General features: G+C 50.3%; 10 protein-coding genes across 10 annotated transcripts; 4 read left to right on the top strand and 6 right to left on the bottom strand.

Moving 5' to 3' along the window:
• Positions 1-1,824: 1,824 nt before the first annotated feature.
• Positions 1,825-3,300, bottom strand: DL89DRAFT_258570 (uncharacterized protein; the record flags this gene model as incomplete). The annotated part of the gene is made up of 1 exon (XM_040885619.1): positions 1,825-3,300. One exon carries the CDS (start codon positions 3,298-3,300, stop codon positions 1,825-1,827), a length of 1,476 nt encoding a protein of 491 aa, XP_040742505.1.
• A 4,933-nt stretch (positions 3,301-8,233) lies between these two features.
• On the top strand, positions 8,234-8,872 carry DL89DRAFT_258568 (uncharacterized protein; the record flags this gene model as incomplete). The annotated part of the gene is made up of 1 exon (XM_040885618.1): positions 8,234-8,872. The coding sequence occupies one exon, from the start codon at positions 8,234-8,236 to the stop codon at positions 8,870-8,872; it is 639 nt and encodes a 212-aa protein (XP_040742504.1).
• Positions 8,873-9,540: 668 nt separating this feature from the next.
• On the bottom strand, positions 9,541-10,567 carry DL89DRAFT_182827 (uncharacterized protein). Its single transcript, XM_040883921.1, has one exon. The coding sequence runs from the start codon at positions 10,349-10,351 to the stop codon at positions 9,716-9,718; it is 636 nt and encodes a 211-aa protein (XP_040742503.1). The 5' UTR covers positions 10,352-10,567; the 3' UTR covers positions 9,541-9,715.
• On the top strand, positions 10,568-11,809 carry DL89DRAFT_182884 (uncharacterized protein). Its single transcript, XM_040883922.1, has one exon. It carries the CDS (start codon positions 10,784-10,786, stop codon positions 11,336-11,338), a length of 555 nt encoding a protein of 184 aa, XP_040742502.1. The 5' UTR covers positions 10,568-10,783; the 3' UTR covers positions 11,339-11,809.
• Positions 11,810-12,314: 505 nt separating this feature from the next.
• Positions 12,315-12,752, bottom strand: DL89DRAFT_275262 (uncharacterized protein; the record flags this gene model as incomplete). The annotated part of the gene is made up of 2 exons (XM_040889283.1): positions 12,315-12,659; positions 12,687-12,752. The coding sequence occupies 2 exons, from the start codon at positions 12,750-12,752 to the stop codon at positions 12,315-12,317; spliced, it is 411 nt and encodes a 136-aa protein (XP_040742501.1).
• Positions 12,753-13,028: 276 nt separating this feature from the next.
• DL89DRAFT_258564 (uncharacterized protein) lies at positions 13,029-13,455 on the bottom strand (the record flags this gene model as incomplete). The annotated part of the gene is made up of 2 exons (XM_040885617.1): positions 13,029-13,126; positions 13,152-13,455. The coding sequence occupies 2 exons, from the start codon at positions 13,453-13,455 to the stop codon at positions 13,029-13,031; spliced, it is 402 nt and encodes a 133-aa protein (XP_040742500.1).
• A 1,414-nt stretch (positions 13,456-14,869) lies between these two features.
• DL89DRAFT_275261 (SPX-domain-containing protein) lies at positions 14,870-17,433 on the top strand (the record flags this gene model as incomplete). Its single annotated transcript, XM_040889282.1, has 6 exons — positions 14,870-15,019; positions 15,230-15,964; positions 16,008-16,116; positions 16,481-16,734; positions 16,772-16,975; positions 17,068-17,433. 6 exons carry the CDS (start codon positions 14,870-14,872, stop codon positions 17,431-17,433), a joined length of 1,818 nt encoding a protein of 605 aa, XP_040742499.1.
• A 553-nt stretch (positions 17,434-17,986) lies between these two features.
• Positions 17,987-18,527, bottom strand: DL89DRAFT_268484 (uncharacterized protein). The gene has a single exon (XM_040887942.1). It carries the CDS (start codon positions 18,491-18,493, stop codon positions 18,320-18,322), a length of 174 nt encoding a protein of 57 aa, XP_040742498.1. The 5' UTR covers positions 18,494-18,527; the 3' UTR covers positions 17,987-18,319.
• A 392-nt stretch (positions 18,528-18,919) lies between these two features.
• On the bottom strand, positions 18,920-20,170 carry DL89DRAFT_182816 (uncharacterized protein). The gene is made up of 2 exons (XM_040883920.1): positions 19,826-20,170; positions 18,920-19,278 (listed from the first exon to the last, which is right to left on the bottom strand). Exons 1-2 carry the CDS (start codon positions 19,915-19,917, stop codon positions 19,002-19,004), a joined length of 369 nt encoding a protein of 122 aa, XP_040742497.1. The 5' UTR covers positions 19,918-20,170; the 3' UTR covers positions 18,920-19,001.
• Positions 20,171-20,504: 334 nt separating this feature from the next.
• DL89DRAFT_293921 (MFS general substrate transporter) lies at positions 20,505-22,422 on the top strand (the record flags this gene model as incomplete). Its single annotated transcript, XM_040890443.1, has 2 exons — positions 20,505-20,520; positions 20,744-22,422. 2 exons carry the CDS (start codon positions 20,505-20,507, stop codon positions 22,420-22,422), a joined length of 1,695 nt encoding a protein of 564 aa, XP_040742496.1.
• Between the last annotated feature and the right edge of the window lie 78 nt (positions 22,423-22,500).

Raw genomic sequence — 22,500 nt, 5'->3', positions numbered from 1 at the left:
GAGTTGTCTATCTTATCTTACCACCCATGAACAATCAATTATAAGAATTACAAGAGAAGGAGTAGAATGTGCATTAGATAATAAAGTTTTAAAAGTTCTAACTATCTTTTACTAAATTTAGCAGTTATGAATACCCTCTATATTGAATAATATTGATAAGAACTAGCTATTTTAAAATCAAGTAGCTAGCATCATATCTGTTATTACCCCATATCTACAAAGCAGTCATAGTTGTCATCAATTTTAGATTGTAGAAATCTATTTTGTAGTTCAACCATTGATGCTTCAAACTCAACCTTTTGAGGTAAAGTATATGTTGGTTCCATTTGTGTTGATCTTTCATTGTGTGATTCAGGATAGTCAAAGTTTGTCATAACCCAGAGAGTATGATGATGTTCTACTTGTACATCACTGTTGGCTAGTATTTTCTTCATATTATATAATACACAGCACAGTTTCATTTGCACATTGTAAACATTCTTATTCTTTACTCGAACAATCTCCTTATTTGACAACCTTTTGAATGTTGTTCCTAGTTCTCCAAATGTGTTTTCTACCATTGAACGGAATGATCCAAGATGGGAATTGTACTCTACTTCTGCTTCTAGTAAGTTTACCCCTCTCTGCTTTCTAATTGGCAAACAAAAGTTATGCATTCCAAAGTCCTCCTGCTCTTCTTCCTCTGTCATCTCTTGAAGAACACTCTGTGGATAGCCACCATCAAGCACAATACAATCTATAGGGGATATCCTCTTTAATAATCCCATGTTTTTAATCATTCTTGAATCTGGATTATCTCTACAGTCTTCTGTTGGTGAAACAAGTAGAACCATTCCATTTATATCAATGCAAACTTGTGTACGATATCCTGACTTCTTCAACTTGAAGGAATAAAGTCCTGGTTTGTATGCACCATTGTGTAGAGCTCTTGAATCATGGCCATCTAACATTAGTGTTATATGTTTAAACCCATGAGGATTCTGCATCTTTGCTGCAAGTAGTCGTAGCTCTGGAGTAGAAAACATTGTTTGCAGATAGAATGTCAGCTTCTTATTCAAATCTTGCATTTCTGAAATGTAGAACATATTGTGAATAACTTGATAGCTACTTCTTGGAAGGAATCTTTCCATTTCATTGATTGACAATCCTTCTACAAGTTGGTATAAGATAAGCAATCCTTTTTCTATACTTCTGTAAGGACATGGATAATGAGTGCAGCCAAATAAAACATTCAGAAAGAAGAAAACAGGAATCATCCCTAGATGTTTAAGAAGTGTATCTTTTATAAGTTTGATTTCTCTTACTTCACGAACTTCACTTCTGTGATATTTTGTATGCTTAAGAACTACCCAGTCATCATTCAGAAATTTCCACTTATTTGTGTAGAGCTTATGATATTCCTTTTCTCTGAGTTCTTGTAATTGATGATTCATCTGTGCGATGTACTAATAAATTTAAAAGTTGTCATTTATTATAATGGGCCCATTCTATAAGTTCTTCAACACTCAACTTTCTGAGCTAGATGAGGAAGAGAGAGAAAAGCTAGTCCAACTACTTAGCAGAAATTTCAATATGAGCAGAAAATTAACAGTGTACATCAGAGCATGGATTAAGAATGTTTCAGAAGATAGGGGTGTTAGTATTAAGCATGTGTTTGATGTATGCAACTACAGTTGTGCAGATATGGAAGTAATGGTTGCCAACTGCCCATTTTAAAACTAGATTCTCTCAGTATGGATAATACGATTATGAATTCTAGTTACTTTAAGCACTACTTCTTGATTTGGTTGGCCAATAACAGAAGCAATACATTCACCAAATGGACTACTTACCAGTACTTTGATAAGTAGTATGAGTGCTACTAACTATTTCATTGTGAATCATAGAAATATCTAGATAGTAGAAAGGTAATCCTCTAAAAGTATATAGGAAGTAATAACTAACTAAGAACTCATCACCAACATGAAGTATGTTGTAAGCAACTTTATATCTAGCTGGCTTGAGATCAGTATTTTCTCTTAAATATGTAGGTTCTAGGTCATCAAGTTCAATATTGCTAATATCTGCAAGAAGGTCATCTATTCCTAAACCATCAGTATTATCACTAACAATTGAGAGAGTTGAAAGTCTAACTTTCTCTCTTGCTTGCTGAGCTGTTAACCAATCAATATGTATTCCACGATAGTTAATAAGTCCCATTTCAGCAAATGTATGTTGTTGTCTTTCTCTTGAAGCAACTGGCCAGAAGGAGTTTCTCTGACTAGGAACAATAGTGATGTTTGTGATATCTCTTCTCAGAACAACTTCAGATTCAAGAGGACCACTACTAGTAGCATATGTAAGAAGAACAGTTGGGTATCCATTGAATGTAAGATTAGAAACAACAGTCATCATATCCTCATTCTTTTTCAACTTTTTAGCTATTCCTTGTTTCTTCTTAGTTGTTTTATTGAACCAATGGCAGTAACCAAGAGAATGTTCTTTATGGAAGTAAATACACAATGTATGTTTGTTATGAATCTGATCAACTAGTGCCATCCATTGCTTTTTATAAGATGTTGCAAATGTCCTGCAGTTATGAAGAAACTCAAGAGTATTGACAATTAAGTTTGTGTTCCATTCTACTTCCTTCAACTCAGGAGAGTGAACAGTAAGCTCAAGTCTCATTAATCCTTCATTCCTACAAGCAACAAGTGTTTCACCAAACTGTTGAGAAGTTGGCATCACTAGCTCTGATAGCTTAGAAGTAAGTTGATTGCGAACTTCACCACTTTCTAAGAGTTGAACAAATTTATTATACAACTTGTTCCTTATTCTTATCTCATCTTCTTCAGTAAACCAGCTAATACAGTTTGCTCCAACTTTATTTTCATCATCAAGAATATCTTTGCTACTGATTCCATTATCAAGAAGAAATTCCTTAACAATAGCTCTAGAAGAAATATTTAGACAATCCATTGTAATATCATAGTTTTGAAGAAATACATGTTCTTGATGCATCCTAAGAAAGATATCAGTTAGTGCAGGATCAGCTATTGCAACATTTGGAGCAGATACTTTATACACAGAGACATTACCATTTGTCACACTTGTGCTGCATCTTATGTATTTAAAACTATAACCATCACCAAATACTCTATGCAATCTATCAAAAGGAGTGATATTATGAAGTTGATCCATTAGAGTATATGAGTCAGGAATCTCAACAACACATGAATCCATAAAGATATCAGATTGCTGAACAAATCCTTGCTGTTCGATGCCATTACTAGTATATCTTGCATCAGATATATCAGGCATATTATCTCTATTCTTCAACTCAAGTCCCAAAAGGGAGTTAAGATGTACTCTTAAGGAGGCCATTCACAAATAAGAAAGTTTAAAGAAACTTAATATCTTGTATCAGAATAACCAAGTATTAAATAACAAATCAATTACTAGCAGTTGAAAAATATTTTAAAAATCAGAATGTTTAGTGATGGCCAAAAAGATTTTAGCAACTAGATTAACAAATAAACAAAAATATAAGAATAGACGCTTCTCCGAAACCCCCTTCGGCATCCTGAAAAATTTCAGTTGATTTCTTGTGACCCAGCCTGTATCTCAGTAGAAGCATATTAATTGTGTATCAACTGAAATTTTTCAGGATGCCGAAGGGGGTTTCGGAGAAGTTCAAAAAAAACAAAAGAACAAAAAGTTTTACAATTTCTAATTATTTTTTACTTAGTTTAGTGATTGTGAATGACCTCCAATGGAGATCGGCAAAGAGCTGCATCAACAGTTTGAGCTCTATTTCCCTTTGGAATGACAGGGAGAATTTGGCGGAAATCGCCACCAGCTACTACTACCTTACCTCCAAAAGGCTGATGCTTAAGGGCTGGATCAGCAGAGCACATTATATCCCGCAGTGTGCGATCAAGGGCCTCAAATGTATGACGATGCATCATTGGTGCCTCATCCCAAATAATCAGCCTTGTGGCCTGGAGCAATGATGCCAAGTTAGTGCCAAGGGAGATATTGCATGTTGAAGTACTATCTACAATTAGAGGTATCTTAAATGTAGAGTGAGCAGTTCGACCACCAGAGAGAAGCATAGCAGCAATGCCAGAGGAGGCAGTTGCTAAGGCAATATAGCCTTGGCTCCGAATATGAGCAAGGAGAAGCTTATACAGGAATGTTTTGCCACTTCCTCCAGGGCCATCAAGGAAGAAAAATGTTGCTGTAGTATTAGCTAACCCTTCTACAGCAGACATAATGGTATTATAGGCTGCTAACTGCTCAGTATTAGCCATACGAAGCATCTGTTCAGTGCAATCAGCAAGCTCAGATTGATTAAATGATAGCTGCTCACTAATTAAATAGTTTTCAGTACTATCACCATTTGCATGTTCTGGTATTGGAACTGGCATGCCAGGATAGTCACTAAGTGAGCGCCCAGAGTGGAGAAGAATAGAGTTAATCTCCCTAAGGGCACTGTTAATAGCAGATTGCTCAGCGGCTTCCTGATTAGCTGTATGCATGAGGGCTCTATATAATAGATCATCAATTAGGCTTGTCTGGTGCTGTATCCACAGTGCGTATGGGTTTACTGGGTTTTCTTGAGCAAGAATAGTGGCAAATAAATATCGGAGTTGGTGACCAATCTGGACTTGTGCAGCTTCATCTAAGCACCTAGCCCATTCGCAGTTATCTTCAAGCAGGCTAAGTGCTATATAGGCTTCTCTAAATGTTCGATAAACAACACCATTGATAGTCCTGAGATTTTCAAATGATATTGCACCATGAACTACATTGAGTAGCATTCAGAGGTAGAATCGTTCTCCAGCTCTAGGAGAAACAAAGTAGATATGCCCAATTGTATTACCTCTCTGCCTTGGCTTCCAGACACGCTGTTGGTGATTCCAGACAAAATGCTGTGGGTATTCAGCATATGTATATGCACGGGCCTCTGGGTGGGCAGCATTATAAGCAAACCACTGTGTGAGTGTAGTATGTGCAAGGTGCTGCTGGTTAACAACTTCAGAAATAAGCTCACCATCATGAAAGAGAACCATTTGCTCCCCTGGTAAATGGACTTGAAGTCGTTGAATATCGGGCTTCTCCTCATGTAGGCGGAATGCAAAAATTCGCCAGATTGCCTCAGAAGTAGAGATATAGCGGCCATCAACATAGCTCTGGATCTCATTCTCAACTGCAGTATTTGTTGTATCAGTTGTCCTTGCCCTTGTTATATGGAGAGCTGCACGATCATGGCCCTTGTACACATATTTGAAAAGGTACTTGACAGCAGTGATTGAGGAGCACACCTCAACATTAATATGTGCCTCATACTTTGCAGCTAGATAAGGGTTATAAGGTATAACCCATCGGTTATCAAGCTGCATTCCTCTTATAGAAGCAAACTGCCCATCCTCACGCCGTCGATAAATCGGGTAGCCATTATTGGTGATTTGTGTGGCCTCTGAAAAGAATCTTGGGTAGCGCTTTGTGCAGTTGCCTTCTCTTACACATGGTGCCTGTGGGTTTAGTGGCCCGCATGGCCCATGCATCATTGAAGTGGCAATAACTCTAAAGAGCTGCATATTCTGCTGTTCATTAGGAAGCTCAGCACATACCACTCGGTCGATTTCTGTGATAATTCGGTGCTTTGACTCACTGTCCAGAATAAGCAGAATATGTGTATGGGGCAACCCTCGCTTCTGAAACTCAACAGTGTAAATATGACCAGCAACCTGACCAAAAACATGCCTCTTCGTTAGATCTTTAATCAGTTCCTTCAGCTTGATATTGAAGACACGAACTGTTAGATCTGGGCGATCAGCAGCAGATTGTCCAGGGAGTAATTCGGCCTGTACCTCCTGCCAACGGGGGTTGCAGGTGAAGGTAATAAATAGGTCAGGGGGGCCAAATGTCCTCACAATAGCCATTGCATCTTGATAGAGCTGATACATATGGCGGGGACCAGCAGTATATGAGGATGGCAATATCACTCTACGACCAAGGTTAGCACCAACCATATCGGCTTCAGATAGCTGGACAGCATCTTGAAGGCCTATATATAGATAAATATATTTGATTAATAATGTTAGCAGCAGTTTCTTACTATTATAATAATTCATACTAAATGTGCATTAACCAACAACAACAACAACAACAACAATAGCATCATTTCTTACTATATTTTATATATGATTGAAACTAATACATACCTTGGTACATTTCAGCACGAATATTGTCTTGGTTTCTTGCATACCATCGTAGGCGGTTGCTCTCAATAGTGGAATATGCGTCGACAATATACTGCTGGAATAACCTCCTACTTAGGTGGAGGATTGGAGCTGCCTCACCACGAAACTGAAGCCGGTAGGCATAAAAGGCCATCTGAGTTACACGGCTTTGGCGATGGGTTCCAGAGAGTGCTTCATCTCCAACACCATTCTCTGAAATCTCTGAGACATTATCCTGGGCTTGGATACTGTCTTGGCGTGTATGCTGATGACCTGAAATAGGAATGTCAGGATGCCAGCCATCCTCCCCACGTGGGAATAGAAGCACATAGTGCAGTGCAGCATAGGCAACATGTAGCTCTGAAATCCGCTGTAGTGTACCATTAGTTGTCCGTAGGATGATATCACGGCCATTGTTTGTATATTGGCCATCGGGTATAATTGCAGCTACTTCATCCGCTGTTGGTAAGTTGTAGCGACGCGAATCGTTATTGCGACCTGCTGTAATTGCTATGCATAGCTCAGGGGATGGATTCTGCTGGACAATTTCAGCAACCTGACGGAAGCGAGCAGCATACGGATTAACTGAATGGAGCATCTGCTGGAGGAGAGACAGAGTATTCTCATCAAGTCCAGGAATTGCAGTCATTCGATTTGCAAGCACATTGGCAGTGTCGTAAATATACAGCTGTGCATACTGCGGCTGCTCGTTGCCATATACTGGAAGTAGTGATCCAATTCTATGGTACATCTGACCACGAACTCGAAAGTTAGAGACACCTATGATATAATATAATATGATTTGAGATGAGAGGAGATGATTCCAACAATTATATAGCTATTCATAAAACAATCGTAGAACGTAGAACATAGAACATAGAACATAGAACATAGAACATAGAACATAGAATATAGAATATAGAATATAGAATATAAAACATAGAATATTGGTACTTACCACCATGATGCCTGCTAACTTCGCCATTAACTACTCCACCTGTTGAGGTAAAGGAGAGTACCGAGTTATACATTCGGATATTTCGCTGGAATTGCCGCGCTTCAGTGTTAGTGCCAGTCAATAGTCGAAGTAGTATTCCTGGTGGCGGTTGCAGAGCTGGAAGCACTACAGCTCCACGTGCACAGCAGATCTGAAAAATTGGACGTGCCATAGAGGACTGCTGGATTCGTTCGGCAGTCCATAGCAAGGCACTACAACTGGTGCACTGCACATCCATTCTTCCAAGTCGGAGAGGTAACGTGTGTGCACCAGATACCTGCAATGCAAGCGGCAGATGTGCACCTGATGCAGTACGCTGAATCTGTCGTTGAGAAGCACGCTGAGCCTGTCGCTGAGAAGAACGCCGTCTGTTAGCAGCATTGCGGCTCTCATTGCTCTGCATTGCCCGTCGTCTCCGACTTCGTAATCTTTCCTGTTCAAGTTCATGGGAGCGGTCCCCCTGAGCACTCAAAGCCCTCTGACGTTGGCGTCGTGCACGATCAGCAATCCGACGACGATCAGAAACCGAGGCATTATTCGTACTATTAGAATAGAATACCATCGTTATTGCTTTTAAATGAAGGAATAAATGAGGAGTATATATATAAGTATATATCTCAGTAAAACAAAGTCACAGTAAACCACAAAAATATGTAGAGAGAGAGAGAGAGAGTATGAGCGTTTACAAAAAGAAAGTTTATATATATATACCAGGTTTTCTTGTCGTTGTTGTTGTTGTTGTTGCTCTTGTTGTTGTCATGACACTTGACAGGTATAGTAAGGTATTGTATGATTGTTTAACAGGTCACACATGCATATTTAACAAAACACGTGCATATACACCCATTGTTAAACTATAAAAATTTGTTTTTTTTTTAACCAATTAAATAATTTCTAGCGGACGGTCGGACACTTTTTGGACTATAAAATCTTATATATAGGTAAAGATATAAATCTTATATAAATCTTATATATAGGTAAAGATAAAGAAGTAAAGATAAAGATAAAGATGCCGAAAATCAAGTTCACTCTCGGCGAGACGCTCCAGCTCATCAGCGCGTTGCCGTACTTGCGACAGCTGAGTACCGGTATTCATATCACAAGAGAGATGCGCACGAATACGTTTGCTCACAGACGGTGCCGTGGCAAATGCTACTTGGACTGGAGACAGGCCGTGGAGTACAGCGATGATGACAGCGACTCGGATGCCAGCAGCAGTGCCAGCGCCGATCTTTACAGTGACTACCTTCTTAGCTGTGGCCAAGGCGTCCAGCAGCTGAAAGCGTTCATGACTGACCATCTGCCAAACATCTACACGAGTCTGGGCTTTGTCGACGAACTCTACACGCGGTACTACCCGCTGTCCACAACGCTCTCTATCTTGGATGGGTGCACGTATGACGGAAATATGGTGTTTGCACAGTGCCGGATGCTTGCTATATTAACGGCCCTCTGCCCTTCTGTCCAGCGAGTGCAGGCCGGCTGGATCGATGACACCAACCACTTGACGACCCGCAGCGACACAAACCGATACATTAGCCGCGAGGAAATCGAGGAGAACCAGGCAGCACGCCGATCTGGATCCGTCGCCTCCAGCAGCTCCAAGCAGTCTAAGCCTTTGCCCCTTTCCCGGCCTGAATGCATGTGATAGTACGGCTTTTATGTTGAGGCTGTGGGAAACTTTTTGCGTAAAACAGTCTCAAAAAATGCGCCCAGCTGGGATCGCTGCCTCGGCTCGAGCGTCGGTGCACCTGTGAAACCCGACAAATCCAGCACAATTGCCTTGTACGTATCTACCAGGGGCTCAATGAGCTTCTGCACGGCGTCCGCTACATCTATGTCGATGGCCGTTGGCCCGCCCAAGATCACAGCCACAGGCACAGCCGCCCCTTCCTCCAGCACCTGCACGGCCTCCTCCATCCACTTGTAGCCGTGCACAAATGTCCTCGGCAGTGTGCAGTCACAGACGAGGAAGACTGCGTCGATCTGTGCGCCGTACAGCATTTGGCGCGACAAAGGGTGCTTCGTCTCGCTGGGGAACACGATGAATTCGATCCATGCGTCAGGCGTTGGCGCTGGGTCGGTGGAAACTGAGGATGTCGACTGTTGGGCCGGCCCAGTCGCTGGTGGCGGCTAGTGTGGCCAGAGCGTGGGTGGCAGATTTTGTGGACGAGCTCGGACTTGGCGGCGTGCAAATCGCCCAACACCCCTATCCTGATAGAAGGGTTGTTCATAATGCAAAGGCGCAATGGGATTAAAAGCGGATAAGCTGCAGAAGACTGGTGGTGCAAAAAAAAAGGTTGAGGTGGAGCTGTTGAATAGTGGTGGTTGTGCATTGAAGGTTGAATATAAAACGATTACTTGAAAATCTATGGATACCCCTGCCAATTGTGGAACCGTTGGATTTGCCAATCCCTCAGTCTTAATCCAGCTTTTTCGCTCACAGCGCGGGACCCAGGCCAGATTCTGTTACCAGTTCCCAGAGTGGAAGTTATGTTCCCAATCCACCAGCAACAGCCTCGGCGGAAGCGTCCAGCTGGAACATCCTGGCAATCCACTGTGCCAGCAAATCTGCCAGCTCAGCCATGATTCCCACCAGCTGTCTGTGATACGGCCACAAAGCCATGGCGACGCTGATCAACGTCGCGGCCAAAAGCGCAATCCCAAGGTAGTACCGCAACGAATGCGCCAGGGACAATCTCTGGCACGGCGACAGATTGCGGCGCGGCCCACCCAGCAGCTCTGTGGTCTCTGTCGGGAGCTGTGGTACATCAATAGTCACCGACTTGGTGGATTGGCTGGAGGTAGTGCGCAGCGACGGGACGGTTGATTTTGGATGAAGTAGATCACGGTGGTAGTCGACCAGCCAGTATGGAAGATCGTCAACAAGGTCGCCGCGCAGCAGGGCAATGCCGTGCAGGTACAGGTCAAAGTCAAGGACCGGGCGCACCAAGGAGCTCTCAAAAAACATTTGGCCGAGCCAGGCGGGCAACTCGGCGTGGCCATCGAGGTGGAGCTCAAAGAGAGCGAATGGCAGCGACTCGGATCTACCTGTGGGGTGCGCACGTAGGGCGGCCTCGAAGCCAGCTGCTATCAGCCATCTGGCTGTCGTGGGCAATGGTGACATTGCGGCGCAAAACGACGCGGATCCCAGGATGCTCCAAATCCACGTACTCGGTGCGCTCCTCGCTGGCCAGCAGCAAGGGCTTGAGGTCGTTCATGATGATGTTGCGCTGGATGCGCTGTGCCTCGATGATGCGCTGCCGCTGCTGCGCTTTGGTCTCTGACTCGGCGACCTGCTGGAGTATGCAGGTTGTCAAAGTTGAATTCGCTGTTGAGGAATGGCACCACAAAGCGGGACTCCAGGAGCGCGCTTGCCTTGGGTGTGCGTGTGGACTGCCAGGGCCCTGAGCACGCGTGCTGCTCGACAGGTCACGATCTGCGCGTCCTGCTCGCTCCAAAACAGCTCTAGCGTCTCCCTGTCTGCAGTCTCTGGCGAGAGCCCGCCGCAGTACGACCTCATATCCTTCGTGTCAAAGTACAGGGTTGCCCGGCCCTCATGCGCGTCGTCGATTTGGGTGGCGCAGGGCACGGGCGACTGAGTGGCTACCGAGGGATTGGTCTGCGGTGGCGACGGGGGAGGGTCCATGCGGGGCGACAGGTCTTCTTTTGGCTGATTCTGAGGTGCGCGGTCTGGCGGCGGCACCCGGGTGAGCTTAGCACAGAGTCTGCGGTGGAACTCGACTCGCATTGCGTGGATCGACCCAGCCGCGCCACAGCGCCAGATTCGGAAACGCCTGCAGCCTGCCCAAACACTGGTCCTGCACGCCATCTTTGTAGGCGCCCTGAACAACATCGTATATCTGCGAAATGCGAAACATCAGCTGGGTCTCCAGCGACGACTCGCCAAACAGCGGCGATGCTGCCAGAGCATCCAAGAGCTCAGCATGGTGCACCGGGCACACATGTCGCAGCTTGTCGAGGATCCGGTAGAGCGCAGAGAAGTTCGCTCGGCGGAGCCGTGCCAATGCCAGGGTCTGAGCCATCGCTGCGCCTACGGTCTCTTCGGCCTGGCCCAGATACACGAGCTGCTCGCCGTAGTCCATCGCATTGAGTCGATCCGAGGTACTGGGCACATGTCTGCACGCCGGCTTCCAGCTCGGCTCCTTTCAAGTGCACAAACGATCCGATCCGTTCCAGCTCGGTGCTGTATTCTCTGACCAGCGTTTGGCAACTGGCGCTCGGCGCATCACTGCAGGGTTCTGTGGACAGTGATGTGAGCAGCAGTTGGTAGTCGATGTTGTAGTGGCTCCATTCGGTAAACACGGGCTGCGGGACCGTGTAGCTATCATGCGGTGTATCGGGCATTTACCAGCGTATAGTGCCAAGAGTCTTTCTTTTTCGTTATCAGCTAGAGGCAGGATGGGTGCCAGGAAGTATGTTACAAGATGGTCTGTCTAGCGGTACACCGTAGCACAGAGCAATACAGGGAGGGGAGAGAAGGAAAGTAAGAAAAGGTTATAAACAGGAAGAGGGTGGTAAATGGGTGGGAAGGGCAATAAACAGAGAATGAAGAGAAGAAAAATGGAGCGAAAGCCTCAGTGAGGCGGTTTTAAAGGCAACGGCCGACAAGGTGGAGTGTCGGTAGTAGGCGATGAACAATATGTGCAGAGACCCAAAGCAGCGCAAGTGCCAGGATTTCCCGACGACCCGATTCCCTATGCGATGAGCGCTGATGCCACCGGCTGCCAGTCTTAGTGGTGCCCAACCCACACTGCCTTTCTGAGATGCGCCTCTGTGGGCCTGGCTGCAATGGCTGGTGCCCTTTGCATCGGCAGTGCCCGGGCTACGACGGTCCCATCAAGAACCACAGGCCATAGCCTGCGGCCGACAGAGAAGACCGCGGCCAATACGTCTGCCATGAGAAACAGCCCTGTGCTAAACATAGTAGACCGCATGATGCGACGGCGATCCCCCGCCATGACATGTTTCTTGAGAATGCAGTCATCTGGTGATTGGAATTTGTTTTATTACAGCGTTTACAAGCGAGGCACGGATCCAGATTAATGGGCCTCCCTACGTGCCCCGCTTCACGCCGAGTGGGTGAAGCGCAGGTAGAAGTTGACCAGGATCGCGCAGATCAGCACGGCCACGAGCACCGTCGGCCCCTTGCGGTCGTCGTACGGACCCGAGTCGCGCTGGCGGATGCGCTCGGCCCTCCACTGGAACAGCATCAAAGCGTAGACCATCACGATCATGGCAACGATCGTGAACGCAGCACCGGCGATCCTGCCTGTCGAGTCGCCAAAGTTCAGCAGACCCAGAGCCAGCGAGCCCAGCACGATGGCAAAGTTGAGCCAGGACAGGAACGTGCGCTCGTTGGCAAAGAACACCTTGGGCTCGACGCGCACGGGCACGGCGATACGCTTGCCGGGCTGGTCGTGGCGGGCAACAAAGGGCACGCTGCCGTAGGACGTGCTGTCTTGGCGGTGGCCCTGGACGGCGATAACACTGGCGTCGGCGTTCATGGTTGTATGCGGAGCGGGATAAACAGTATGGAAAAATAAAATAAAAGTCGGAGGATCTTGAAGGAGAGAAGCGCTGGCTTTTAACATCGCTTGCAGGCCGAGGTATCCATCCGCGGGCTTGCCCAACAAAAAATTGGAGCTAGGGGGTGGGAAGCTACCCTCCCCACGTGGCCCAGATAGGATGAGGCACGTTTTTTTTTTTTTTTTTGGCTGCAGCGCGGGTTAGTAGGTTGGATACTTTTATTGACAAGAGTGGGAGGCTGAAACTTTTGCTCGTCAGTGCTCGGCCTTGCCAAACGACAGCAGCGACACGGTGAGCTTGTCGAGCGGCGGCGTGTATGCCTTCTTGTGGAAAGTCAGGCCAAAGTTGACCGCTGTAGCGAAGATGAAGAAAATCACCACCACCACCGGCACAAACCGGTCGTCCCACGTCCCGCGCTGCCCGCGCCGGAGCCGCTCGGCGCGCGTCCAGAACATGGTGTATGCGTAGACGATCAGTGCCAGCGCGACCGGTCTCGAATACAAACGCCGAGATGCGCACGCGGATGCCCGAGCCGCCAAAGTTCAGCAGCGCCAGACCCAGCCCGCCCATGGTCACCGCCAGCTGCAGCCAGCTGATGAACGTGCGCTCGTTGGCAAAGTAGTTCTTGGGCCGGATAAGCGAGAAGTCGACCTTGTTCTGCTGTGTCTGCTGCGACGGCATTTCGAATAGAGTGTTTTAAAAAAGCTGTATGAATTTCTGGAGAGACGAAGACAAGTTTTGCTCGGCGGCTATTTTGTCCAGCGCTGCGATTTTTGATCGTTTTCCTCGGACCCACGCCTGCCCGGTTGGCTGTGCGGGCCCTGAACCACCCCCCTGCCAGCATCTGATGACCTGAGACCAGCTCCCCTACGGATTATCTCTTGACCCGGCAGATCTCCAGCGCGCGAAATCCTGTATCTTAAACCCCTCATCGGTCTGGATATAAACAGCAACTAGACCCGGGGCCAATGGCTGCCAAGAATCTGCCCACGGATCGAGCCTTCCTGGCATCCCTGGCCTTCTGTCTAGGCAGCCAGGGCCACCTGCACCTCCATTGCTTTGCCTAATCAAGCTAATGCCAGTCCCAGCTCGAGAGACAGACACACTCTGGAGCTAACCGCTGTCGATCTGCGCAGCAGGCTCCACCTAAGATTGCGTCCTGTACCCGCGCAAGTTTTATTTTTGGCTTTGCCCCAAGTGCGGCGGAGCTCAATGTAGCCTCGTTCGCCCTGCCAACAATCGATAGCAATGCGCTCGGCTCGGAGACAGAGCTCAAATGCCTGCATCCGTCGAGCAGGGGGGTATATAAGGAACCCGTGTCAGCGCAGCCCAATCTCAATTGGTACCTCGCCCCTGTTAACACCGCTCGCTTGTTTTTTCTGTCTCCTCGCTCAACAGTAGGGAAGCGCCTAACATCTACTGCTCAAGACCTCTTTTTCAGGTAGAGTACTGGGATCTTATTATCCGCCTTCGTTGCACTACTGCCCCGCCCATGACGATATCTCTTCTCCTCCGCCGCCATCGTCTGCCATCGTCTGCCATCGTCCTTCCTGCCACTGGGAATGGCATGCTGCTGCCTCATATACGGCCCCCGCCACGCCTCCCCCGGGCTGCCTCTTATGGCTGTGGCGTATCTAATGTCTCTGCACTATTCACGGGCTACTTGGCAACACCGTGTCCAACATGTTTCCGCATCATCAATGGTGTCCACCACTTTGTCCATTTTGGGGGGTGGTTCAGAAACACAAGGCTGGCATGTTCCTATGTACTTTTCCATACGACAGCTGCACGCTGCGGCTGATCCCACTTGTTGGGCCCTCATGTTTTTTGTTATTTGCCATGCCCCCTATCGATCTGTTGCTGTTGGTGCTGTCGGGTTCGCACGCACGCCATCATTACGCCGCGGCTGAAAAAGTAATTTTTGCTCCCCTATTCCAAACCGCGCGCTCGCAATTAACCTTTGTTGCTAAACTGTCCTTTCCTCCCCCGTCTTGCGCTACGGCCCTCTTCTTCTCTTCTCCTTTTGTAGCACCGCAAACCTTTATACTTGTACTCGTAATATTCTTCCCTCCACCTGCCATGAAGTTTGGACAGCATGCTGCGCGACTCGCTCTTCCCGGCGTGGAAGTTTTATTATGTCGACTACGCCAGCCTCAAAAAGTTCCTGTACGAGCGCACAGACAAGGGCTACACGGCCGACGACGAGGCCGAGTTTGTCAATCTCCTCGAGGGTGAGCTCGACAAGGTAAGAGTGATGGCGCACACAGCTTTTGTATATTGCCAGGCACACGCGTCCGCCCAGACTGCCGATGGCGGACCAGGCGCGGCACGATGATGCTTCCAGGGACTCCCCCAAACCACGCACTCCGCACTGCCGCTGGGCCCAGTGCGGGCCGTGGATTCCAGGTGCCACACAGATGAATCAGTGGAGCTAATCATCGGCAATATCGTTTAGGTCCACAACTTCCAGCAGACCAAGAGCGGCGAGATGAAGCGCCGGATCGAGTACTGCGAGAAGCAGGTCGATCTCATCTCAGAAAACAAGGCCCCTGTCGAGGCCAAGCGCGAGCAGCTGGATGTGATCGAGCGCGAAATCGACGCAGTCATCAGCGAGGTCTATGAGCTGGCAAAGTTCACGCGTCTCAACTTTACGGCCTTCCTCAAGATCGTCAAGAAGCACGACAAGAACGCTCCGTTTGTCCTGAAGCCGGTGTTCACCGTGCGCCTCAACAGCAAGCCCTTCTTCAAGGAGAACTTTGACGAGCTGCTGCTCGAGCTGTCGCGCCTCTACAATATCGTGCGCAACGGCGGCGTCGACGTCGACCAAGACAAGGACCCGCAGTCGGGCAATGGCCAGAACTTTGTCCGCCAGACGACAAAGTACTGGGTCCACCCCGACAACGTGATGGAGCTCAAGCTCTACATCCTGAAATACCTGCCGGTGCTGATCTACCGCACCAAGGGCTCGACCAAGCCGCCCAACCCCGCCATCACCAGCATCTACTATGACAACGAGGATCTTGATCTCTACCAGGGGCGCATCGAGAAGAGCGAGGGCGCCGAGGCCATCCGTCTGCGCTGGTACGGCGACATGGAGAGCAACGAGATCTTTGTCGAGCGCAAGACCCACCACGAGGACTGGACTGGCGAGAAGTCTGTCAAGGAGCGCTTCTCGGTCAAGGAGAAGTATGTCAACGACTATCTCTCTGGCAGCTTCACGTCTCGACGCCAAGATCCGCAAGCTGCGCGAGGAGGGCAAAAAGTCCGACCAGGACCTGCAAGACATGGAGACCCTCTCGTACGAGGTCCAGGAGAGCGTCAGAAGCAAGCGCCTTGTTCCAGGTAAGTCCCACTCTCGCTGCACCCGTGTCAGAGCACCGCCTGACATGTGCTCTATTTTGGAGATCCGGAGCTTGCACCACAATGAGGGCTGACATGTAGTGGAGCGAGCTCGGCTTGACATGTGCACTTTGCCCATTGTGAATCTCGAGCACAATCGGCGCAATATGTTGACGCATTTTCTGCTATCCAATGCACGTCTTGCATGCTCGGCCCTGTGCATGAGCAATGTCCCTGACCTCCGCTCTGCCACCAGCATGAAGTTTGGGGGAGGCCAGGATTGCTACAATCCCATGCCGGCTCATATTTTTATTAGCCGAGACCTGCTGTTGCTCATAATCCCTGCTTTTACCCATGTAGTCGTGAGAACATTCTATAACCGCACCGCATTTCAGATCCCCGGGCGATGCCCGCGTCCGCATCTCGCTTGACACGGAGCTGAGCATGGTTCGCGAGGATGGCTTTGATGGCAAGCCCCGTGCGGGCGACAACTGGCGCCGCAAGGACATTGGCATCGACTACCCGTTCTCGCAGCTGCCCGAGAAGGATATCTGCCGCTTCCCGTACGCCATCCTGGAGGTCAAGCTACAGACCCAGTCGGGTGTCGAGCCGCCGCAGTGGGTTGACGACCTGATCAACAGCCACCTGGTTGAGGCAGGTGCCCAAGTTCAGCAAGTTCATCCACGGCGTGTCGACGCTGCTCGAGGATCGCGTCGACGTGTTCCCGTTCTGGTTCTCGCAGATGGACCGCGACATCCGCAAGCCCGTCAGCCGCGATATTGGCATCTCGCGCACCTCGAGCCCGCGCGCCAGCATGACCGATATCGAGGGGCTGACTCCGGCATCGCGGGTCCAGCACAAGGTCCGACCGCTCCAACAGATCCAACTCCAGCAACTACCAGCCCGACATTGAGGTTGTCGTCGAGGAAGTGCCTGGAGACGCATCGAGTCCAGGGCGACAGCCGCACACAGGCGCCATCCGCACACTACTCGGATGAGGAGCGCATGGTTGGCGAAGAGACGTCGCTGCTGCGCAACCGTCGCAGGGAGCGCCGGAGACAGCGCAGCCGCGACTCGGGAATGTCGAGATTCATCCGCTCGCTGAACCCGTTCTCGCAGGCGCGCAAGTACGAGCCACTGCCCAGCGATGCTCCGTTTGCTGCCCGCCAGCCGACCAACGCCAGCACAAGTAAGCGTATCGCCGTGCCCGTGCGCGTCGAGCCCAAGGTGTTCTTTGCCAACGAGCGCACGTTCCTGTCCTGGCTCAACTTTGCCATCGTGCTGGGCTCGCTGGCTCTGGGCCTGCTGAACTTTGGCTGACTCGACAGGCAGGATCGCCGGTGCTGCGTTCACAGTCATCGCCATGTTTGTCATGCTGTACGCCCTTTTCTTGTTCCAGTGGAGGGCCTGAGCGCATCCGCCAGCGCGACTCGGGTCCGTACGACGACCGCGTGGGCCCGACCATTCTGGTCATTGTGCTGATTGCCGCCGTTGTGCTCAACTTCTACCTGAAGGTGTCCAACGACTTGTGATAACATGGCCTTCTATCACTCGCACCTGTGCAGGAGCAAACACACTCGTAAACATGTCATTTTTATTTTTCTAGAACTCCAAACTTTTATATCTTTCTATCAACATCATTCGTGGGACACACGGAAGAAGCAGATCGCCGCAACTGCACTCGCCGTTGTGTTCAGGCACTTACACGTGGACAGCGCTGTCATCGGGCGTCAAGCACAGTGGGCACTGTCAGCACCGGCTGTTTGGACTGCGCGAACCAGCGGTCAATGCACATGGCATGGAATGGGTGGCCGCAGGCCAGCTGGCGAATTAGCTGGTGGTTCTGGAACGGCTCCAGGCAGATCGGACACCCCGTCAGCAGCCACGACCTGCGCAGCCTGCTATCACGCACCCACGCTACTACATCGTCGCCATCGCATATGCCCAGCCCGCTCAGCCGGTGGTACACAGGCGCCGGCAGCCCAGCCTCTGGACACGTGGGCTTTGGGGTCGGTGGCTGGGTGCGTCCCAGCGGCATGCGATTGAAGGCATTGATCTGTATTTCCTCGTCTCCAAGCTCGTCTGTGTCTTGAGGTCTGCGATGGTGGGGGTTTGTGCGTGGCGGAGTGGCGGGTGCGTCTGGGGACGAAGCAGGCGAACCAGTGAGGCGCGCACCCGGCTGTGGTCTGGCTACGGTTTCCGTAAGCTAATCAAATGGGGCCTGGTTAAGTAGCCGTGGTATTTCCTCAGTGCTGCATTGGGCTGCTGTCCACTTACCCATGAGAACCACGTAAACAAGCACGAGCAGAACGAAGCCCAGTACACCGCCTACGACGTTTGAAATTAGCAGGTTGTTGGGACTGAAACCAAACTCAGCCATGTAGGGTGTGTATTAGTACAAAAAATTTGGTTACAAAAGAAGACACACGAAGCGACGGTTGCCGTGTATATCCTGTGTTGCATTAACTAATATTCGCCCCCAATGCCAGTCGCCTCCCATTGACATCGTCTGCGCAAGTCACACCTACGCGGTGGCTCATATACATGACTACCCATGCATCTCCCAATCCCCCTTCAAAGTCGGGATAAATAATGCCGGTATAGCTAAAACACGGGCACCAGCTGCCTCGGGGCATTTCTCCGGTGCGACTCCTCGCTCTGCCTCCTCGCCTCCTTCCTCAGCCTTGGCAATGACGTCGGCTGGGAAGCACGGGGTCTTGCACATCGGGCACTCATGCACCTTGGTCTTGGGCCGCAACAGCCAGTGCGAAATGCAGTCGCTGTGGAACACATGCCCGCACGGCAGCACACGAACCGAATTGCCAGGCACGTACTCCTCAAGGCATATCACGCAGCTGGCGTCGGTCTCGGTCGGCGCATACCGCGAGCTATCGTCCAATTCGGCGTCGGCCTGATGCGCCGGCAATCCCGTCCGCTTTTGGTTCCGGCAAATGCGCGGCTTCGGGCTCTGTGATTTCGAACTGGGTCCTGGAGCATCGGCCGCGCCCTTGAGCTCCTTGCGGTGGGCGTGCGGCCGCAGGATGTCCCGGATAGAGTCCTCCGTTAGGGTGTAGAGCGGGAGCACCTCGAGATCGGCCTCGGTCAGCTTGTTGCGGTGCCGCTCTGCGCGCGCACGCTGCCGCTCGGCCCGCCGGTGGTAGACCCCTAGGAACATTTCGGCGAGGTGCATGTTAGCATGAAAAGGTGCTCCAAAAAGCAAAAGATAAAAAAAGGCGAACGCGGGAATAAGCATGCAAAGCAGACAAGGAAAGCAGCTGCTGGGCCGCATTGGCCACCCGACCGCCTTGCTTTTATACTGCCTTGGGCAGCCAGTCGGCCGAGGAGAATTTTTTTCCTTTGGCTGCATATATGCATGTTTACTCAAATCCTCCGCTCTGTCCCAAGCAGGAGCAGGCTGCGCCTCTTGATTCGCCCTCCGTCTTTGGCCTTGCTGAAAGTCAGCCTTTTTCTAAAAGATACAGGCAAGCTGCGTCCATCACGGAGTTGATGTGCAAGCGGACTTTCTCCTGCTGACCTTCTCCTTTTGGGCAGGGACTACTGCCGATGAGAGTGGTCAGGCAGATCTGCGCTCTCTGCGTGCAATGCCAGCCATGTGACGAGATCTACCAGTGCGAGGGGAGGCAATTGGTTTGTACCTTACTCTTCATTGAGAACAGGCCGAAAGAGCATGGTGATGCTGAAGGCAACATACGCGACGTAGTTCCACGCCGACTGCGAGTCACCCCCCGAGCCAGATGCGCGGAGTACCAGCAGCCTGTGCGATGGCTCTGAAGGAATGTACATTATGATGTGGGTAAATGCCAGCCACCGAAAAACAGCGTAGCGCAGTCGGGTTAGTTTCGTGCGAGGGTTGGCAATCGCGTGCTGTTTACGTAAGGCAGTGTCTGCGAGATGCCAAGTGAGAATAGTAATAATAGTATCTGTACAAGAGTGGTGCTATGCTGCTGGATATTGGTTAGAAAGATAGCAAGGCAGAGTAGAAAGGAAAAAAACTGGCAGAGCAGAAATGGCGCAGGTTTCTTCTAAACCAACCGCTGTCAGCAGCATGCACATTTAAATGCCTTGCCTGTTGCCAGCAGGTAATCTCGTCCCCCACTGCAAATTCCCTTACGTGTGCTGGCATGCGGGAAACAAACAGGTGATGATTTAGTGGGCCGGCGATTCTTGTCCCCGGCTTGGCGAGCTGTTGTTCTTTGCAGTGCGTTCAGGGCATGCCAAATCGAGCAGTTCAAGACGCAATTGTTGGAGCATGTGTTCCACGGAATGTGTTCGAAGCGGGGATGTTGTGACCCGGCTCTCAGCTTGCGCTGTGGTGATGGGACCTTGCAGGAGATTTGCCATGTTCTAGCAAAGAGTGTGCCCCAGCGACCATGCCAGCTGGCGAATGTCCCTGAACTGCCCACTGCTGGCCACCCATTGGCTGCCACCAAACGCAGTACACAACAACGTCATCGAGCAGCTAAAAACAAACCCTACGCTGCGGTAAAAAAAAACCTGTCACTGTTTTTTTTTGGCGGAGCTTTCTGCAACTTTTTTCCAATACCTAGATTTCCTTTCCTCCATGCAGGCAATTCCATTATGAATGAGTCCGCGGCACAGAACGAGATAGACTATGGCACGGCCCTGGAGCGGGCCTCCGACGACCCGGTCGATGACAGCGAGGTAGAGCTGAACCGCATGATATCAAACATTGGCTTCGGCAAGTTCCACCGGCGCATCCTGGGCTTATGCGGACTGGGGTGGCTCGCAGACAACATGTTCATGCAATGCATCGCATGTATCCTGCCGCGTGTGCAGCAGCACTTCTCTGTCAGCAACGGGCAGATCGGCCTGATGTCGTCGTCGATGTTCCTGGGTCTGACCGGTGGTGCGTTGATGTGGGGGCTGCTGTCGGATCGGTTTGGGCGCCTGGTCGCATATCACTGGACACTGGTGGTATCGGCGGTGTTTGCAATGCTGGCGAGCTTTGCGCCATCATTCGGAGTCTTTTGCGCGTGCCTGTTTGGCCTTGGCACGGGTGTGGGTGGCAACATGCCTGTGGATGGCGCCATCTTCCTTGAGTTCATCCCACGTGAGAAGCGCCACCTGCTGACGCTGCTGAGTGTGTTCTTTTCATTTGGGTCCGTGCTGACGTCGGTGCTGGCATTGGCCATCTTGCCGCCCTTCAGCTGTCCGGATGACAGCCAGGGGTGCGATGTGGGCAAGCTGAACAACGGCTGGCGGTACCTGATGGCGACCTTGTCGCTTGTCACCATGGCCATGGTCGTACTGCGCAATGGCTGGTTCAGCTTGTACGAGAGCCCCAAGTTCCTGCTGCAGCAGAACCGCCGCTCCGATGTAATAATCGTTTTGAAGAAAATCGTCATGTTCAATGGCGGCACGACCAAGGCTGTGGCCACCAGCCCTCGTAGCGGAGACCACAGCGACGGCCAGGACGTGGCTGACTTTGAGAGCTCGCTTATCAGCCCACAGATAAACCAGTCCAGCGACGATATTGCCAGACCCCCGTCACTCAGCAGCTCTGACGACATGTCGTGGCTCGAATGGCCCGAGGACATTGAAGAGCCGGGGCGACCAGCCAGCCGGCCGCAAGCAAAATCAATCCAGAGCCGAATTCGTGGCGCGCTTGACTTCCGCAGTCACATGCGCTCGCTGGAGCCATTGTTCACGCCTGAGCTCCGGCGCACAACAGTCTTAATTTGGCTGATTTGGTCGCTGGTGGCCATGGGGTTCACAATGTTCAATGTGTTCTTGCCCAAGTTCCTCGAGTCGCGCAGCGCACCTGGTGCCCAGCAGCAGCAGCTGGCAGCAGGCTCACATAGCAAGCAGACGGCAGTCTACCGGGATGCGCTTATCTACGCGGTCAGCGGCATACCAGGGTCGATCCTTGGTGCCTGGATGGTTGACACACGGCTCGGCCGCATCTACTCTATGGCGATATCGACCTTCTTCGCTGGCCTGGCCCTGATAACATTTGCCATGACTGCCAAGACACATGTCGCCTGGCTTACAACCATGTCGTCGTCAGTTTTTGGGCTGACAAGCTCGCTCATGTACGCCATCATCTATGCTTATACGCCGGAGGTGTTCCATCCTTCGGTACGCGGGACTGCCTGCGGAATTGCATCGGCCATGGGCCGCGTCGCCGGAATCATCGCCCCGCTTGTTGCCGGTATGCTGCTGGAAGTCAGCACCACGCTGCCGATGTACCTGAGTGTTGCGCTGCTGTGGATGTCCGCTGCTAGCATGGTGGCACTGCCCATCGAAACCCGCGACATTGCCACATAGAAATCTACCAGTCACGTGGCCTTTGGCTATAACCATCTGCATCAATCGATCACGCATACATTCTGAAGGTTGAATTTT

The sequence above is a fragment of the Linderina pennispora genome (genome assembly GCF_002104995.1).
Source record: "Linderina pennispora strain ATCC 12442 chromosome Unknown DL89scaffold_9, whole genome shotgun sequence".
In the NCBI taxonomy this organism is placed as follows: Eukaryota; Fungi; Kickxellomycota; class Kickxellomycetes; order Kickxellales; family Kickxellaceae; genus Linderina; species Linderina pennispora.
This window is presented reverse-complemented; position numbering and strand designations above follow the sequence as displayed.

Excerpts from the sequence above, each read along its gene's own strand:
- DL89DRAFT_182816 (XM_040883920.1), bottom strand. The coding sequence starts at position 19,917 with ATGTACATTCCTTCAGAGCCATCGCACAGGCTGCTGGTACTCCGCGCA. Across the intron at positions 19,279-19,825 it reads TCGGCGTGGAACTACGTCGC|GGGTCTACCACCGGCGGGCC; the intron begins GTATGTTGCCTT and ends AAATGTTCCTAG.
- DL89DRAFT_268484 (XM_040887942.1), bottom strand. The coding sequence starts at position 18,493 with ATGGCTGAGTTTGGTTTCAGTCCCAACAACCTGCTAATTTCAAACGTC.
- DL89DRAFT_182884 (XM_040883922.1), top strand. The coding sequence starts at position 10,784 with ATGCGCGTCGTCGATTTGGGTGGCGCAGGGCACGGGCGACTGAGTGGC.
- DL89DRAFT_182827 (XM_040883921.1), bottom strand. The coding sequence starts at position 10,351 with ATGTCACCATTGCCCACGACAGCCAGATGGCTGATAGCAGCTGGCTTC.